A 19,932-nucleotide genomic window follows, 5' to 3' on the forward strand; every position below is an offset into this window, starting at 1 on the left:
TTCCCATGACTTTCTGACAACCAAGCCTGCTGGTTTTTTCTGTTTCCCTGCTCAACTTCTACCTCCTCATCAAACTTTCTCCTTGTCTGTCAACTACTTGGTACATGGTTTGCTGTTTGCTTCGCTCTGCTTCCCCCCTCTTCCCTTCTCCGTCAGTTCATCCTGCACAGTTAATTTTCCCAGTCACCACTCAGTACCTAGATGTACAGTCCAAACGCTTTGTCCCTGGTATTCCACCCTGCGTTTCTAGACTTGCCTCCCACCGTTGCCACCCACCACCCCAAGATGCTGCTCTTCTCTGGTTGTAAAGTCTACTGCCTCTCCCCACACAAACCTTGCAATTCCTTAATCCCATTCATTCCATCAGAAGTTAAAGGCCTGCCATGAGCAAGACATGAAGCTGAGCCCTCTGAGGAATGGAGACATGCTCAGTACATGGAGGTCGGATGGAACGGGCCATGCCACCACTGCTTCCTAGTTATGTGACCTTATGCAAATTACCTAAGCTCCTGGTTCCTCCGTTTTCTTACCTGTAATCTCACTCTCCTCATAGTGAAGTTCATTATTATAATAATTAAATGCTTTGAGGTGTCTAGCAGACAGCCAGGCAAATAATAAGTACTGAAGAATTGGTAGTTCACTTCCAAACACCACTTCAATTCCCAAAGAACTTATAACTTTCTAGCAGATGCGATGTAATAAGTGATGAGAGTAATGTAAACAAGAACTGTAGGAGTCCAGAGAAGACAGAGCACAGAAAAATGAGTAGGCTGATTTTAAAAGATAGAATATCCAGGAATGACTGGGTAGGCGTTTCCTATAGGAATGAGTAATATAACTAAAGGTACCAACACTGGATGTTCATCTATTTAAAGTCCCCAGCTCGGTGACACCGTCCTCGCCACTCTGCTTAATATCGCTCCCACTGCATTCCCATTGCTCCCAACACCCCACCCTGCGACATGTTTTTTATATCACTCACCACCATACCATGTATTTATTTACCTTGTCCATTGTGTATGTTCTCAAAAGAATGGAATCTCTGCAAAAGCAGGTGTGTGTGTGTGTGTGTGTGTGTGTGTGTGTGTGTGTGTGTGTGTGTGTGTGTGTGTGTGTGTGTTTTCTTCACTGTGGTTTTCCCATTACTTAGTGGGATATGCACCAGGGATCATGTTCAACTCTCTGGATCAGGGTTATGTGATGTGGAAGTCCAGGAAGTTCTGCAAGATAGGAACACTAATCTCAGAGGTTGAAGACAGATTTGAGAGGGAGAGAGATGGGGAACAAGAGAAGACGATTGCAGTAGTCCAGGAACGAGGTGAAGAAAGCCCAGCCAGGTGGTAGTTGTAGAATTAGTAGGAAGGGACAGCAAACATTCCAGCAGAGTTACCTAAATGTGATTGTTTCAACATCAATCAAAGGCTGGAAAAACATATCTTAGTCACAGGAAGGAACACTTAGGCAGCCATCCCAGAGAAGTAAGTAAATGTATCTGTTCTGAATGTATTGATAGGCAAAAATAACCAATTGCAAAGAGTACATGTAGTATGAGTCTATTTGTATAAATATGTACGTAAATATATGTGTGTTGACACATTAAATTTATCTGAAAAATACACACCAGACTCTTAACATATACGGAATGGTATTAGGGAAGGTACCAACAGGTTTTTCCTGCAATATCACACAATTCTGTGATATTTGGTTACTTTTCTGTAAGCATGTATTATTTTACATTAAAATAGTTTAAAATAAATAATTTAAATAACTCAGGTTATATAAAGGAAATATCAAGAATATACTTCTAAACCATCACAGTTATTTTAAATGTCACATAAAATCTCTTGTCACAAAATATGTGCATGAAAATGTATGCATTTTGATTAAAAATCTGACCTTTAATTCAAAAACAGTAATGACACAAATGAATTTGGGAAGGCATGATCCAAAGTCAGAGACCCTTTTATTCAAGAATGAAGCCACTGTCACACTCCAGTTTAAGAATCAGAAAGCATTTCCTAATTAATGAGTCAGGAAGACATTAATAATTCATGCTATGAAATCTCTTGGGAGAGGGTTAAAGTTTAAAACCATGACTGTTTTGCTCACAATCACACTCAAATTTATTTCATAGTTTATAGGCCATTTAAAAGTATGGTTGTAATGGCCAAAGAGATAAAAATTAAATTAATAATAAATCTGGCATTAAAATTATGTTTCTTTGAAGAAAGCTTTTCATAGTTCTTTTTTTTAAAAAAATGATTTTCTGAAGATGCAGTCCAAGTAAAAATGGTCTGAACCATTCTCTATTTTAAAATAAGACTTTGATATTGTTTAAAAATAAAGAACATTACTCTTTGAAGCAATTATAGATACTAATTGCATCTTAACTTTATAATTATTTGTAACTCTCCTAGGTACCAGTTCGACAGACTCTGACAGTGAAAGTTTAGCTTTCATATCAAAACCTGGAGCAATGCCACAGTAAGTACTTACGATTTCATCAATTATATAGCACAGAACGGCAGCAGAATTGGGGTAGGAAGCCACCCGTGTTGTGTTTTCAAGAAAAAGGTCAACTGATGTCAATCAAAGATCAAATACTTGAACTTGGAATGTCATTTTAAACTTATGAATTTGAACTTTGAAGTCTGCATTTTATCATCGATATGCCAAAATCTAACCATAGATAATGTTAGTTTCAAAGACAACTAGCCAGTTATAAATTTATGACAAGAGCAGTCACGTTGAGAGAAAATGTATTAAGTCACTATTAAAAATAAATGAGGATCAATGTATTTATAATTGGAAAATATCTCACTAGGCCAGCAATGTGTTTCCATTTAAATAAAGTCTATTTCTAGCTAGATCTTGTCATGAAAATCTTAAAATTTATTTAGTTCTTCCTACAAAGACATGGATTCTTAGTAAAATGTTAATATCTTAATTATTTCGCAAAAAAATCAAAATCTCCCACAGTTTTGTAGAAAACTCTATGAATATTGAGACAGTATTAAATTATTTTGATCTGCTGTTATATACATAACAATTATATCCATTCGGTATCAAATCGTCACCAAATACTAATGCTAAAGGGGCCTTAATAGGCTCCTATATGTACTCTACCACCTCTCATTTCAGATAAGGGTCAGGTTGAGTGAAGTTACATGGCTCGCTTGGGATTCCACAGCCAGCACCCTAACAAAACTTGGTCTAGAAACCAATTCTTAATCTTTGTCGACACCTCACTAACTTGTATGCACTAAGAAAAGACAAAAGTTTTAAGATACTCTCAACTTCACAAAATTAGAACCAGAACAAAGAACAGCTGCTAGGCTTAAAATAGACAGCCAAAACTTTGAATTAAATATAGAACCCTAACCCTAACGATTTTAAATATCTTCCTACTCCTGAAGATTAGACGTTTTCTAAGCATTGCCTTTTCAGATTCTCAAGTTCAACACCTTAGGTTCACTGATAATGGCTGTGTTACATACAGCTACTCTTCTACCCGTGCGTTTATTTTGCTAATATCTATAAGGTTCATTCTATGCATATACTGGCTGCAGCTATTGTAGCCCTTCCCATTTCTCAAGCACTTAAAAGTTAAAGTGGATTAAGTACACAAAAAGAAACTGGGCTATTCTGTGGAAATGTTTTAAAGAATAATTCCTGCTTTTTAAAAAAAAATCCAACTGAACACTTGCCTCCCTATTTTCCAGGGCTCAGAAGAAAACAACGTCCGTGTCCCTAACAATAGGATCGTCATCTCCAAAGACAGGAGTGACCACAGCTGTGATCCAGCCACTATCTGTCCCTGTTCAGCAGGTCAGTGTGGCCAGGGAGTGGAACTCATTAGCAGGCTTCTTGGTTTAAAGAATATAGCTTTAATTTTACTAGTCTGCTCCTTGAAATAGTTTCTAAGTAAAAATACAGGGGGGAGAAAAGAAAATGCTAGGTAAAGGTCTTCCTTTTAATCCCCTAAAAATAATATTTAACCAAAGCCACACCATCAGTCAGTCAGCATCTTCATTTCCATTGGAACTTCCCTTTTTAGTAGCCAATAATCTTCTAAAATGATATCTGTTTTATCTACAACTATTTGATTATTCCCCCTCATATATGCTGTATTCCTTTCAGCTAAATTTATTATTTCATTTAAACAAATGAGTAGACAAGAGAAGTATACATACCAACACAGGTATTCATTGTCATCCTCTAAGCACTAAACAGATAATAAGAAAAAAATATTCAAATTTGACTTCACCATGCATTTTTATCTTTCTTTTATTTTGTTGTCAGACTGATTTATCCAGGAAAGAATAACAATACTGATGACTGGAAAGAAATTATAATGGGTTTATTTTGCAAACACAAACAACATGAATTTTTTAAGTAACAATATTAAAATCTAAACGTCTCTAAATCAAATGTATGTTACTTTATTTTGTGCTATGATGATCACCTTTAAATACAGCACTCATAAAGCTTCCCCCAGTACCCTGAACCGTAAGCTCATTCCTTGCATGTCTGTTAAGTATTTTTTGTGAGGATTACATGCCCTCTATCTATCGGGCACTCACAGGTATTTTAGTAATTACAGGTGTGTGACATATACTCTGTGATATGTAGAATATGTAGGCACTAGAGAAAAAAACCTTTGAATTGAAAAGAACTCATCAAGATAAGTTACTTGGAAGTGGCATAAATAGGAGGTATTTCCTTTAAACCCCTAAACTAGAGTGGAATTTTTTTTTAATATATATATTTTATTGATTTTACAGAGACAAGGGAGAGGGATAGACAGTTAGAAACATCGATGAGAGAGAAACATCAATCAGCTGCCTCCTGCACACTCCCCACCAGGGATGTGCCCGCAACCCAGGTACGTGTCCTTGACTGGGATTGAACCTGGGACCCTCTGGTCCACAGGCCGACGCTCTATCCACTGAGCCACATCGGCTAGGGCTAGAGTGGAATTTATAGAAATATTTCTGATTAAATCAGTGGGGGTTTTTTTATGTTTGTTATATTTAATGAATGTTTTGCACTGTGTTAGACATTTCATAGTGTCTAACAGAAAAAAATACGTATCCCCAGCTCCATTCCAGTTTATACACCGTGCATGGGAAACGGGAAATATACACATGAGACACTTCTCGGAGATGATAGGCTGTATTCAGGTATAACAGGGAAGCCTAAAAGCAGAAAGACACACATGCATCTAAATGAGTAGGTGTCATAATAATGTAAGCTGTACATTTTAAATGGTTTAAATTTTACAGGAACACTGAATGGGAGGTAATATATCCCACTTGTACAGTTGGGAGAATGAAGTGCTCAGAGAAACGCCATTGCTTTATTGTAGGCAAAGTGACGTAAAGGTTAATGCCCTGAATTCATACTGCCTGGGTTTGAATCCCAGTTATACCACTTACTAGCTAAAATTGAACGAGTAATATAACCTTTCTTTGCCTATTTTTTTTACCCATAAATTGAAGGTAATAATGCCATCTATCTCAAAGGATGGTCATGAGGATTCATTGAGTTGATTTCCATATAACACTTAGAACACTGCCTCGCACAGACTAAATACTGTATGAGTGTTCATATATTCTTTGCACATAAAAAAAAAAAAAAAAAAAAAAAAAACAGTGAAAAGTGGGACTTAGATCTCCTGAATAACAAGCCTATAAACAGTCTTACATGGATAATGAGTAAGGCTCATTACCACCATCCTAGCACTCTGCCAGCATTCTCCATGATGTCTGATGGCATATTTGGGCATATAATACCAGATCACCATTATCTTCGGTTAAAAATCTACGAACCACTTATATAGAAGTGAATGAATCCAGAGTGTTTGAAAATACATGACTGTGCACAAAGAAATACTTTCCATTCACTACCCTGAAATCCTTTTATTTTTCCAGAGATGAGCACTATTCAGTAAGTGTTTCAGCACCTTTGTTTTTTGCACATCAATAAAAAAAGGATAGCCCTAGCTGGTTTGGTTCAGTGGATAGAGCATTGGCCTGCAGACTGAAGGGTCCTGGGTTTGATTCCGGCCAAGGGCATATGCCTGGGTTGCAGGCTCAATCCCCAGTAGGAGGCATGCAGGAGGCAGCTGATCAATGATTCTCTCTCATCATTGATTTTTCTATCTCTCTCTCCTTCTCCCTTCCTCTCTGAAATCAATAAAAATATATTTTTTAAAAAAAAGAAAAAAAAGGATATATTTTTATTCATTTCCTATAATCCTTATCTGTACCAAAAAGGAATATAAGTTAAAAATAAGAGAGGTAGATGTTTGGTTATTTATCTTCCATTGCCAGTAACTTGTGCTTTTGATTCAATGAATCCAGACTATATTAAAAAAAATAAATATAATGTCTGTAAGAGCTTTTAAAAAGACCCCTGTGGAAGCCCCACACAGTAATCCATTTGGTAATAGCATTTAAAAGTGCATGGATCCCTAAGGAACCAGGGGACTCTTGCCTTGAATGTCCTTCTGAATAGAGAAGAATAACAGATGTGCAACGAGGAAGCAGACAGTGTCTGTGCTGTAAGAGTAGATCAGCAAAATGATATATGGAGAGACTTTCATTCACTCGTTTCATTCATGTGGAGCGACCTTCCGAGTGAGTCCATCTTTTCAGCAATTTATATATTTAGAATTTGATCCATGTGTCTCTGCTTTTCCAGGTTCACAGTCCAACCTCGTATCTCTGCAGACCGGATGGAACCACTTCTGCCTACTTTCCTCCTGTTTTTACAAAGGTCTGACATCTGCAAGTTTCATTCTCTGTATGTGCTTTGGTGCTTAAATTCCACTCACATGTGGCTTTGTGCAGCATCTTTAAACAGTAAAGGAACAGATCAGTAGAACGATTATCATGGTTACCTTTGGGACTCAGTAGATATTTACTGAACAAGGGCTATGTGACTATAATCTTATAAAGCAGTGGTTCTCAACCTTCCTCATGCTGCGACCCTTTAATACAGTTCCTCATGTTGTGGTGACCCCCAACCATAAAATTATTTTCATTGCTACTTCATAACTGTAATTTTGCTACTGTTATGAATCGTAATGTAAATAAATAGCTGATATGCAGGATGTATTTTCATTGTTACAGATTGAACATAAATAAAGCATAGTGATTAATCACAAAAACAATATGTAATTATATATGTGTTTTCCGATGGTCTTAGGTGACCCCTGTGAAAGGGTCGTTCGGCCCCCAAAGGGGTCACGACCCACAGGTTGAGAACCGCTGGTATAAAGGGTCCGAGAAATGTGGGCATGGTCAGGGGCCTGATAGAGGTCAAAGTAGAGTGGGAACGCCAAGACGGAAAAAAAAGACAAAATTCCGTCTAAGATATTGTTTGAGAAAACCAGCTAGCTTTATAGAAATTTTTTTAATGACTTTCAGTTCTAAGTTGGTGTTTTGCATTGCCAAGGTGAATGACACCCATTTCATTGGACAACTGCTCAACTCAGAAATGGTTCCAAGTAGCATTTCTTCTCCCTCTCCCTCTCCCCTACCTTAAATGGAGAGATCATGCCAGGCCTGTGGACTGGTAGGCTAAAGAAGTCATGACTCCCAAACTAATCTATAAGTGTAATGCAAATCTACTAAAATTCCAGTGGGTTTCTTATATTTGTTTGTTTAATACTGAATTTTGCAATTAGATTCTAAAACTTTGGTGGAAGCAAAAAATGACCAAGAATAGCCAAGACACACTCCTGAAGAAGAAAAATAAGGTTTTTATGGACGGGGTGAGATTTGCCCTTTGGGACTCACAACTTCCTAAATGTAGACGACAGGGATAGTATGGAGCTGGCACAAGGCTAGACAGAGTGACGAGCAGTCAGAATAGAGCCCACTCCAATACCGATGGAAACCTGCCGACCACCGGGTAAAGAATGAATTCTTCGGCAGAGGTGAAAAATATTAAACTCGCTTTCTACCTCACACTTTTCACAAAACTCAGTTCCAAGTAAACTAATGACAAATGTGACAAGCAAATCTATAAAACTTCTCTGGGGCGATAGAGAAGAGCGTTTTCATTTTCTTCATGTAGGGAATGATTTTTTTTTTCTCCTAAGCCAGCCTGCACCCAGCTTTATTAAAGATCTTTTCATAAACAGACCATTTACTGTAGGACACAGAAACAAATGATAATAGCTGGCAACAGCTTTGAAAGTCCCCTCTTGGATAAACTACCAAAAAAAGCGGGGGGGGGGGGGGGTAGTTGGTCATGTAAACCAGTGTCACTGTAAACAGCCAGTGAAGTCGTCCTTTGATGCTTAGAACAAGAAACATTTGTGGAGGGTGGACATCCACATTTATATGCCGTTTAAGAGCTTTCCACAAGCAGCTTTACGAGAGCATCCCCAGAAAGTCCGTGCTTCCTGATGGATGATTGCCTGGGACATGGTTGATTTGAGGGTATCAGGGCTCAACACACCTCCTGGTTTAAGCAAACAAAGTCCATGCTGGTGGCCTCAGGGGGAGAAAGGAGATTGGAAGATTTTGCTTTCCTTCGCCACAGAGGCCTGGCAGGTGGAGATGTTACCGAATTCCTCCTGGGCCCTGGGGGAAATCCTCAAACACTAGACACAACACTGTTCTGTGTGATCCAGCCCCTGAGACACAGACATTCTATTAGTGTTGTTTCCCTCGTTCCAGAAAGAGAACCGTGCAGCATTCCATGTCAGCTTCATGAAAAGAAAAACAAAATTCTACATTTTTATTGAGGTTGCTTTTTTTTTTTTAAATCTCAAAACTGTAGAGTAACAGGAAGCTGAGAGTACACCTCACTGGGCATCTCCAGGGACTCCACTTCCTGTGTCTAGACTGGGGGCCATCTGTTTTCTGCACCTTTGTTTCGTTCCTTATTTGTATCTGCTTTTCTTGCCCTTTGCCCTTTGCCCTTTGTCCTTTGTGCAGTGTCTCTCCCTGCTTTGCAGGGTTCCTCGTGGGCCTGGGCTGTGATTATTGGAGAGGAAGTTTAGAAACTAAATCTGCCCAAGTCTAGAACTCAAGCCAGCTTTGCTTTGTTGACAGTAGCATCTTCTTCAGCTTTCTCTTGGGCGTGATGGTTGACAGCGGACAGCAGGTGGGCTTTGCCAGTCCAATGGCGGGCCTCCTTCTACATTCTCGTACTGCTCTGGGAAACATCCCCTGGGTTCGCAGCCAGCACCTCTGCCTTTGGGCCACCGTGCTTAGCTGGAGCCACAGAACTGGTGTGGCTGTGGGCCTGATTAGCAGAGACACATATGAGGCCAGGAGAGCAACTAGCTCTGCATGGCATTTCTTCCCACATAGATCCCTTAAAGGAATCATAGTCTCAGGTGGACTTGATGTACGTCCAGAGATACCCTCTATGGACCCTAAAACCCCAGAGGTCCCAAATTCTACCCTGAATGGATGATCCAGATTCCCAAGTGCAACCTTAAAGGTTGGCTCTTGTCTTCCTCAGGACTCTGCTTTATGCTTCTGCGAGTTCTCCTAATGGCTAACTGTGTTTAGCTGGGGCTTTTGCCAAGATAAAAACGTTTGCTCCAGGAGGAGCCAAATTGTAATCTTGGAATAACGATGGCATTTTGACTGCTTAAGGTCCTTGGCATCCACCCATCCCATTTCCTACATCTCTGACTTTCTAACGTTCAAACAAAACACACAGTCCTAGGGATAAATCAGAGTCTCCTTTGGTGTCCGTAAACTCACACATGAAAAATATTTGGGTACCGCTTGTAATCTCCTATGAATGGCTTCCTGGACAAGCCCGGAGGACGGGGGGTGGGGGGGGGGATTAATCCACACCAGCTGAGCCCCGCGAACCACACTTTCCTGCGATGGTATACTCAGTTAGCCGTTTCTGGGTTTCTGGACCCTACCAGAGAGTAACAGTCAATCTAAAACCAGAAATTTTCTACAAGTAAAAATCAGGTGGGAGAAAGAATGCGATCAGAAATAGCTAATAATCTTAACATTTCCCTTGAAGACATTCTTAACTACCAACATGATTATCAAATGTCTTCTCAGACTTCACTTTCGACTTTTCAGTTCTTTTGCCAACAGCATGACTTTGAGAATTTCCATAGTCCTTTAGCACCGAAGGCCAGTTGCTACAGGATATGTTTTTCCCAGCATGCGATTTGTTGTGTTTTCAAATCATTTAAAAACTAAACTAACAAAACAAACTAACAAAAAGCACACACACACCCACTTACTCATGTGAATGTGTTTGCTTTTGGTCTACGTATAGGTGAACCACTTTATTGTATTTAAATTATATTAAGGGTTCTATGGACTCTATATCAGAACCAATGCTGTTTAGTCAGAAGTTTAAATGTCAAAAATGTAAGTGTGCCCCATTGCTAAGTAATCCAGGAGGAGGAAGGTCAAGAGAGGACATACGTAAGGGAAATATTAATCTTTTGATATTTAATAACAAGTATATAAAAGCTTTACCTCTTTGTCTCTATGAAGCCAAATTAATCTCTGATCTGTTGGATTGTAAAAATTTATTGGTCTGGAGTTGGAGTGGGTGGGGGAGCTGCAAGGGTAATAGTAAGGGGGAGGAACTGAAGGTCAAGAAAAGAAAAAGGCTGCATTTTTAAACATTTTACTCAGCACGTCAGAATGAGAAAATACCTAAGCCCCTCATCTTAATCAACCTGACATAGGGAGCCAGTTGGGCAGAGTTGGCAGGGGAGTACATGGGAGGGTTGGAGCACGGGAAAACGAATGTGTGTCTATTTTTTCCTCATCCTGTCTGGTTTCCATAGGAATCTACATTCACAGGGTGTGTGATTGTTTTATGAAGTATACATTCCTACCAGCTTACTCTTAAGTGTAGATAAAGAAAGGTAACAGTTGTCACCATAACATTCCCTAAGTACAAAAGAGTCCATACATTTGCAGACCGGTCCAACATTTCTAAAACAGGCCCAGGGGTGAACCATGCTAATTTCATTGTATGGAGATTTTGAAAAGCTGATGATAATGAATGGATTTAAAGCTGTTTATCCTCATCTGAGTCAGTGATAGTTCTTTTATGATGCAAGTTTTGTGGGGGGTTTTTTCCCCCTCTCTGAGATTTGGAAGTTGTATTCTCTATTGTGAGATTGTGTAAAAACGCACCAAAGTTGATGGTCGATGTTTTTCTCGAATTTCAGGAACTGCAAAACATAGTGGCCTCTGAGGGCCGGGTGGTGGTGCTGGAGTGCCGGGTGCGAGGAGCACCCCCTCTGCAGGTCAAGTGGTTCCGACAAGGGAGTGAGATCCAGGACTCTCCAGACTTCCGAATTCTACAGAAAAGTAAGGAGAGGTGCCCCATCTCCCAAATCCAACTGCTGTCTTCTCTCAAGCTCCAGGAAGAGCAAGGGCTTAGCCATTTTATTTATTTATTTATTTATTTATTTATTTATTTATTTATTTATTTATTTATTTTTAATCCTCACCCAAGGATATTTTTCCATTGATTTTTAGAGAGAGTGAAAGGGAGAGGGAGAGACAGAGAGAAACACCAATGTGAGAGAGACACATCAATTAAATTAGTTGCCTTCTGCTTGCCCCTGATCAGGGCTGGGAGCCTGCAACTGAGTTATGTGCCCTTGACTGGAACTGAACCCGGGACCCTTCAGTCTGTAGGCCAAGGCTCTACTCAATGAGCCAAATTGGCTAGGGCAAGGGTTTAGTCATTTAGATGAACTGACTTCTGTTTTCAAAGAGAGTGAGACCAGATACTCTGCAAATGTGAGGGGTCCAGTAAATTAAAGCTTGAGTGCTCCCTGACGGACCCTTTTGAAACTCTGATGAAAGTTGTATGTTCTTTCTTCAAAAAAAAAGACATACGTTTGAGCTCAAAGTTGGGCAAATAATTTTAAGAGGCTTATAGCTCCTATAAGAGCTTCTATGAACTGTAGTTTAAGTAACTCCCTAGTGTAAGTTGTTACTGGAATTTGAGTTTTTGTATTTGTAGAAATATAAATTGATCTATCACTTTATTGCTTTGATGATATGGAGTTTGTCTATAACATTTTGGCAGACATGCCCTAGACTAGGTAATAGGAAAAGAAATGTAGGTGTATTATTAATGGAACCCTATTCTAATAAAACATCTTTATTTATTTTTTTCTCATGTGGCAAACAGAACCTCGATCTACCGCTGAACCTGGTAAGAAGCTTTTTCTGTTTTTTTCCCCTTTGGTAATGTATCTTTGGGGTTTCAATAGTTCTTTGTGTCCGTTTCAAAGCCATAAGCAGAACAATGTTTTTGCAGTTCCCTGGAAATGTGAAACCCCCTTAAAGACAATATCTTCTTTATCGTGGGGTCTGCACACTGCATTTTACATCAACTTCTTTATTAGTAAAACATTAAGTTCCATTCAGACAAGAAGGTCAAGCTCAGTGACTTAAGGCTTTTTAAAATAGTCTTTTAGACTCCGAAAGCCCACTAAGCTAATGTTGAAAAAACATCCTCCTAAAACTCCAGTAGACAAGACCGGCCTGCTGCATACTTCTGCTGACCAAAATCCACCAGCAGCCAGACTCCCCGGCGGAGAAGTGAGTCTCGCATGAGAGCAGCCCCGAGGTAGAAGCAGCATGGACCGCCAGGCATTTCTCATTTATGTGCCCCAACCCATAAAATTTTACTCTCCTCCAAGCATGAAGAAAGTCATCTTGCCCTAGCATCTCGCTTAATTACCGGGTCATTTGATCTCATCTGAGTGCTATGTAACCCAGAAGCATCGGGTCCAACTTTTCTCTGGCCTCAGACTTTTTTTTATATTTTTGACTCTTCACGGGCTAACATGATCTTTGTAAAGGGAACAGAAACGTTTGCCGAGCTGTTTCATAGGACAGCCTCCTTGGGACTGCTTTCTTTGGTATTTTTCTCATCAGCAAAGTCACTGCTTTTACCCCGTGCTATAGGGTAGACCAGCGATGGCGAACCTTTTGAGCTCGGCGTGTCAGCATTTTGAAAAACCCTAACTTAACTCTGGTGCCGTGTCACATAGAAATTTTTTGATATTTGCAACCATAGTAAAACAAAGATTTATATTTTTGATATTTATTTTATATATTTAAATGCCATTTAACAAAGAAAAATCAACCCAAAAAAATGAGTTCGCGTGTCACCTCTGACACACGTGTCATAGGTTCGCCATCATTGGGGTAGACGGTCACATGGGTACCTCTGCTTCAGCATCAGGCAGATCCTTCCTCCCTCAGGATCCCTGACCTGAGTCTGCCCCTCCTTTGAGAGCTCGAAAGTTTTCTGTGAGCTACTGCATTTCACATTACTGTGCTCAGCCCTGGACCTCTCACTTCTGAGTATTGGGTCATTGAAAGCAGAGTGGGATCCTGTGAGGATCCATAGTTTAAGGGATGCTGAGTAGCATCCTTGGGTAACAGCTGGAGTTGATCTGCTGCCTTCTTGTTGTGCGTTACAACTAGAGCACGTCACCCCACTTAAATGTGTCATCACCAGAGCAAATACTGTAGTTCCCTTCCAAACCATGGAAATACATAGCTTTGTGTTTTGTCTGTGATACGCCTTTGTATAGAATGGCATAATGTTGGTTCCCTGATACATGACACTTCTGAGACTCAATCTACTGCATGAGCTAATATGGGAATCCTATTGGGAGTTAGGGCATATCTTTTGCATTTACTACTGAGAGAGAGAGAGAATGAGAGAGAGCAAGTAGGTACCAAATACCTCTTTTATCTGCAAGAAAGTTTAGATGAACAAATCTATGAAGTCATATGGAGCAGTTTGTTCTGATGCTTTACGTACAAATAAAACTAAAATCTTGGGACAAAAATTCTAAAAACACTAGAGGCCCGATGCATGAAATTCGTGTACTCAAGGGGTGTCCCTCAGCCCAGCCTGCACCCTCTCGCAGTACAGGAGCCCTTGGGGGCTGTCCGACTGACGGCTTAGGCCCGCTTCCCATGGGAAGCGGGCCTAAGCCGGCAGTCGGACATCCTTAGCGCTGCCACGGAGGCAGGAGAGGCTCCCGCCACCACCACTGTGCTTGCCAGGCGTGAGCCCAGCTTCTGGATGAGCTCCCTGTGGGAGCACACTGACCACCAGGGGGCAGCTCCTATGTTGAGCATCTGCCCCCTGGTGGTCAGTGCACGTCATAGTGACCAGTCATTCCACTGACCAGTCGATTTGCATATTAGCCTTTTATTATATAGGATAGAGGCCCGGTGCATGGGTGGGGACCTACTGGCCTGCCCTGATGGGGGCTCCAGATTGGGGTGGGGGTCCCCACTGGGGGGTGGGGCCGGCAGGAGTGAGGGGCCACGGTCATTCTGGTCATACTGGTCGTAAAGGTCATTCCACTGTTTCGGTCACTGGGCTTCTATTATATAGGATTACTGGAACAGATTAGGACTGCTTTTGAAGTCACAGCTTTGGATTCGGAGTGAATTCATGCAACTCTTTTCATCATGTTGTTATCCATTGTCCTCACCTTCAGAGGTGGTGACAATTGATGAAATGTCTCCCATGATCTGTGTTTGGAAATCATAAACTAACCATCATCCAAAAATTCAAAATCCTTGTTAGAAATAGTTTAGTTTTTGAGTATGTACATGTTTAAAAGTTGAAAACACTCAATATACTGGCTAAGAAGGAGTAAATTTGGGCGTGGAGAGAAATAGAAGCATCCCCTACCACCCCCGTCCTCCACCTGTTCTCCCTTTCTTCATACCACATACACTCCTGTTTCAGGTGTGGATTGACGTTTTGCTTCTAGAATATAGTTTTGATCATGAATTGTGTGATGAAATTAGTCGTCAGTAGCTTCCTGGAATAATATGACCTCTAGAACTTACTGAAATGCCTTTTGGTGAAACGTGGCAAAAGCTTGAAAAGGGCTATGGAAGACCTTCCTGTTAAACTGCATGTCCTAGTAATGTATAAAGCAGCTCCTCCTCCCCTTGTTAATGGAATTTTCTTATTTTTATTTTCCCTTTTGTTAGATCTGAAAGCGTTTAAGAAAACAGACGCCTCCATTCCAACCACAATAATAGTATTTGCTTAAAACAAATGTTTCTTGGTAGGAAAAATATTTTAAGCAAATCTGTCCATACAGTAAAAAAAGTATAAGAACTACTTTACCCTGACCTTAGATAATTTCACCACCATTGTATTTACCACACACTATTAGAATGGCTCCTTTCCTTTTCATAGTGGAACATTAAAATGCTCTGCTTCAGGAACCCTGCAACTGGCATGTAGTGCTAAATCCATGATCGCATTTTTTAAACAACAGCAAAAATACTTTAACCACATGATTGACCGTTCCAGTCACTATTTATGTGAGTTGTCATGAGTAAGCACCTCAGGACAAGCGAATGTTGAAACATATTTGTCTTTAAACAATGTTTTGGCATGCCTGACACAACTAGGTAAGATCATGATTCTTAAGACTAGTAGCCAGATGTTTTCCTTACCTTGACCTTGAAGTTGACCCTTGGCTTTGTCAGGGAAAAACAAAATACAGATTGAACCGTTTACTTTCCTTAAATGACCTGATGGACTGTGATATCCAGTAGACCACTGAACTATTCAACTATGTAAAATATATGTAGGAACTGGCTTCCCTGATAGCTGAGTTTTTAGCCACTGTTACGTGGAAAGGAGAAAAACAGACGTGACTACACTCCATCTGAGACAAGCGATAAATTTTGTAGGACTAGGTCAGTGATGTTTTCCAAATGCTAAAACATGAATAGCCTTTGAAATTCAGGAACATATTTAAGCATTTGGATTTTATTACCGTCTCTTCTCTTCCTCTCACATATTCACTCTTGCTCTCTCCTTGTTGGCTAGGGTTCAGTCAATCTCTCTCTCTCTCTCTCTCTCTCTCTCTCTCTCTCTCTCTCTCCCTCCCTCCCTCCCTCTCCCCCCTCTACCCCTCCCTCTCCCTCCCTCCTTCCCTTCCTTCCTTCCTCCCTCTCTCTCTTCCTCTCACCCTCTCTCTTTCTCCCCACTCCCTTCATCCTTCCCTCCCTCTCTTTCTATATTTCCCTCATTCTTTTTATCTCTTTTTTTCTTCTCTTCACTATCCTCCCATTTCTTATTTATGTGTAAGATGTTTTAAAGCCCTAGAAATAAAACTGAAATTCGCTAGTACCTAGATATAGCGCCACTAGGGATTAGATATTTAGATAAAGAAGAAACTAGCCAATTCCCTCCCTATACATTTGTGCAACTGAAACAGGTTTTTCTTGTCACTACTGTGTTGTATCTGTCTCATATGTTTTACACCCCCTTCTCTGTCTAGACAGAAGTCAGCTTGCATCACGAAATCTTTTCAGACTGTTTTGTGCATTAATAGCTAAGTCAGCTTCCTTAAGACCAACATCCGTTTATCATATTACCTGCTCTGGGCTTCTTCTTTGACATTCTGACTTTTCACTGATTGGATCCTTCAAAGACGAGTCTGGTGGGAATGGGGGTGGGGTGGGCGGAGAGCAGAGGAGACTCATTTGACAGCTGTTAATACTCAGGCCCTTACTCAGCTGTCTGAAAACAACCACAAACTGTATTGAGTTACTTTTATAGCATTGTGTAATACCAAGCAAATTGAAAACACAAAAGAAGTGTCTTACTGGTTGGGGAATTAAACATATAAAAGTATGGTGTCTCCTACTTTCAATATGAATCCCTGCTACCAGTGCCACCCATCATCCTGGCTCGCGTGCCATCAAGCCCACGTTTGATTCTGTGATTCAGAATGTGAAGTAGATTACACTTGTTAAGTGTGTTAAGGTGCTTAGCTGCAGGAGTACAGTGGTGAGGGTGTTTGTTGAGATTCCAGTGGATTGTACATAGTGAAGAACATAATTCAAATCCAGGTTCTGATGGTGGGTAAAACAACAGTGGGCTGTATAAAAACTCTATGTCCCAAACTGTGTGACAAGGTACCCCAGGGTGCCACACTGAACTGGTGGAGGTGCCTTAATGTTGCAGTACTCAACTTCCGATAGATATAACTACTAGTTTAAAATAGAGTTTCAACATTAGATCATTCTGCATTCTTTACTATGACATCATATCTTTGTGAAGCTGAGGTAACAGTTTATGTGTATGTGGTAACAAGTAAGTACCACATGAAAATCAATGTGGAACATGAAATGATGTTGGCTGTGTTCATTCTGATTCTGAGAAGGGTTGTGCAGAATGCAACAGATGCACACATCCATTAGAAAGTAGCTTTGGTTATTTAGGAATAAGATAATAACCCATTTCTTTACATTTATGTGTACTTTTTTTCTTAAGACCTAAATACTTAAATTTTTTGGAGATAACTTTTCAACAAATGAAGCCGTTAGGTATATCATTTGCTTTGGAGCACCCAAAAATGTTACCAAGATACTTAGCATTCCATGGACCAAGAAATTTTGGTTAAATCTCTGGGGAGAGACGAGAAAGGCCCACGTGAGTGTATACCAGCAGAAAATGGAGAAACACTTAGAATTTTAAATGCTCGTACTTCCTATCTTCCTCCTACATACCCTTCTAGAGGCTGGCTGGCCTGTCAACTCTCCTGGTAGAGTGTAAAATTGCCTTTTCTGGGCAATCTGAACATCCCAAGAGAAAAAAAAATCTATACATAATAGTATGGGAGTTTCTGCTGCAAAGACACCATCTAGATTATGCTAATGGGAAGGCCAAAGTTTCTCTCTAGTGCTCAGAGCTTCTAAGCTGCTCACAGCCATCTCAGATCCGAAAAGATGAAAGACATCTGGAGAAATCTCTATTGTAGATGATACAGAAGAAACAAGCAACTCCCCTAAATAGAAACTTGGAGAAAACAGACTTGTAAAGAGAAGAAAATGTAAAAACAAATGAACACTCTCCTCAGAGAAACAAGAAAATCAGTGCATCCAAGAAGTAAAAAATAAAAAGGAAGGAGGAAGGAGAAAGGAAGGAACGGTTGGAAAACAAAAAGTTCTTGGAATGGTAAAGTTGGTAGCAGAAATAAAAGTAGAGGAGTTGTTCCACAGAGTAAACCAAAAAGGTCAAGAGAAGTGAAGTAAGAGAAAAGGTGAGAACGTTAGAGATACTAGAGAACCGGCGGGGTAGACTAGACATGCGTCGTTGAGAATCCAGGAGGAGAGAACAAAGGAGGAGAGATGTCGATGAAATCTGTGTTTTACTTCCACAAACTGAAGGATATCAGTTTCCAGGTTGAAAGGACCCACTGAGTGCAGGATGTATGGAAATAAATCCACAGCCGTGTGCATTGTTGTGAAATTCAGCGACAAGGAGGTGATTCTACTAGTGTCCAGGGATAACCATCGAGTCACATATAAACAAACAAGGTCAGAATGACTTAAGACTTCTCAGCAGTTATACTAAACACAAAGAGACAGTTAAGCAAAGCATTCCAAATTATGAAGTAAAATTGCCTCTAATTAAGAATTCTGTACCCAGCCAAACTTTTAATTTAATATGAAGATGTAGTCACGATTTTTCAATCTTGCAAGGTCTCTAAGATTTTCATCCACAACCCGTAGGATGTACTTCACCACAGCAAGAGAATTCATCCAGAAAGAGCAAGGTGTGGGGATAGGAAGCAGGAACTCAAGTACAGGTCAGAAGCAACCCCAGAGGCTAATAGCTGTATGTCAGGAATGGGGAACAAGTCCAGATTGGATCAGTGTGACTCATGAGACTGATACCTGGCCACTCTCATTACCAAGAGCTCATTGCTACTGCTCCATCTTTTGCCCTGTGACAAAATGGGAGGGTGGTAAGCCTGACCCAAATTCTTGCCTCTGCTTGGCCTGCCCTGCTTTCTCCTCCATACACTGCCTCCTGAATCAGCTGAGAGCAGCCCTGCTACATGTTCTGATTTGAATGGTGCTGAGGTCTGGAAGTTGGCCACGTTGAACTTAAAAGCAAAGTATGGAGACACCCACTCCACCAACTCCTGCCCACACTTAGCCTTGCCAGATGTCCCCACCGAGCCTTAATATTTCCCAGTGATGATCTCTATGGGGCTTTTGTAAACTCACAGGGAAGTTGAAGCCAGTTTATGCCCCCAGATAGTTCCTGGGCACTTTTTTCTAACAGGGAAAAGTTTGCCTTTTCGTTATAGAACAAGATTTGTGCCTGTTACTCTTTTTTTTTTTAAGTTTGTGGAATTAAAATATTTCATTTTTTAAAACATATTTTTGAAGGATATATACATATGTGGGAAACACATAAAGAAAATCAAAGGAATGATGATCTCAAAAGGAGAAGGGCCCTGGCCAGTGTGACTTGGTTGGAGCGTTGTTACATAAGCCGAAAGTTTTCTGATTTGATTCCTGGTAGGGTACATACTTAGGTTGCAGGTTCGATCCCTAGTTGGGGTGCATATGGGAGACAACCAATCAATGTTTCTGACATTGATTTCTTTCTCTCTCCCCCTTCTTCCCTCCCTCCCTCCCTATCTTCGGATGAGGATTTTTAAAAAAAAAAAAGAAGAAAGATGTACTTGGGGAGGCATACAGGGAATTCCTAAAGTATTGGTAATACCTTATTTCTTAGCCTTGATGAGTCCACAGGGGCTCATTTCATGGCTATTCCTTAAACTGTACATTTTCAATATGTTTCTCTATATATGATACAGTTCACAACTTTTTAAAAACCCTTTATAAAACTTTATACAAGCCTTGCATTTAATCACACGGAATTTCATCTTGTTGATTTTAGCTCAGAGTTCTATGTTATCATGGTATTAGCCAAACCATGTGATTTAGAAGTAAAAGCTGGGTTTCTCTTTAGTTAGGCCGGTCCCCCCACCCCCCACAGAAAAAGCTGTGAAGGAAGGGATTTATGAAAATGCCCCTTTATTACCCAGGGGACCTAGTAATATCCTTGCTGCCTCATCTTCTTATGAGTGTC

At 40.3% G+C, this 19,932-nt stretch overlaps 1 protein-coding gene across 10 annotated transcripts in view; it reads left to right on the forward strand.

The window, feature by feature from the left end:
• The window catches only part of PALLD (palladin, cytoskeletal associated protein), a 407,453-nt gene that overhangs the window by 184,146 nt on the left and 203,375 nt on the right, over positions 1-19,932 (forward strand). For all 10 annotated transcript variants that reach the window (XM_036315085.1, XM_036315088.1, XM_036315090.1 and 7 more), the window contains 5 exons: positions 2,418-2,484; positions 3,723-3,828; positions 6,706-6,780; positions 11,189-11,330; positions 12,166-12,189. In XM_036315085.1, coding sequence (XP_036170978.1) covers positions 2,418-2,484; positions 3,723-3,828; positions 6,706-6,780; positions 11,189-11,330; positions 12,166-12,189 — 414 coding nt within the window. The remainder of the gene's footprint in view (positions 1-2,417; positions 2,485-3,722; positions 3,829-6,705; positions 6,781-11,188; positions 11,331-12,165; positions 12,190-19,932) is intronic.

Source organism: Myotis myotis, unplaced genomic scaffold, assembly GCF_014108235.1.
Source record: "Myotis myotis isolate mMyoMyo1 unplaced genomic scaffold, mMyoMyo1.p scaffold_m19_p_6, whole genome shotgun sequence".
Taxonomy (NCBI): domain Eukaryota; kingdom Metazoa; phylum Chordata; class Mammalia; order Chiroptera; family Vespertilionidae; genus Myotis; species Myotis myotis.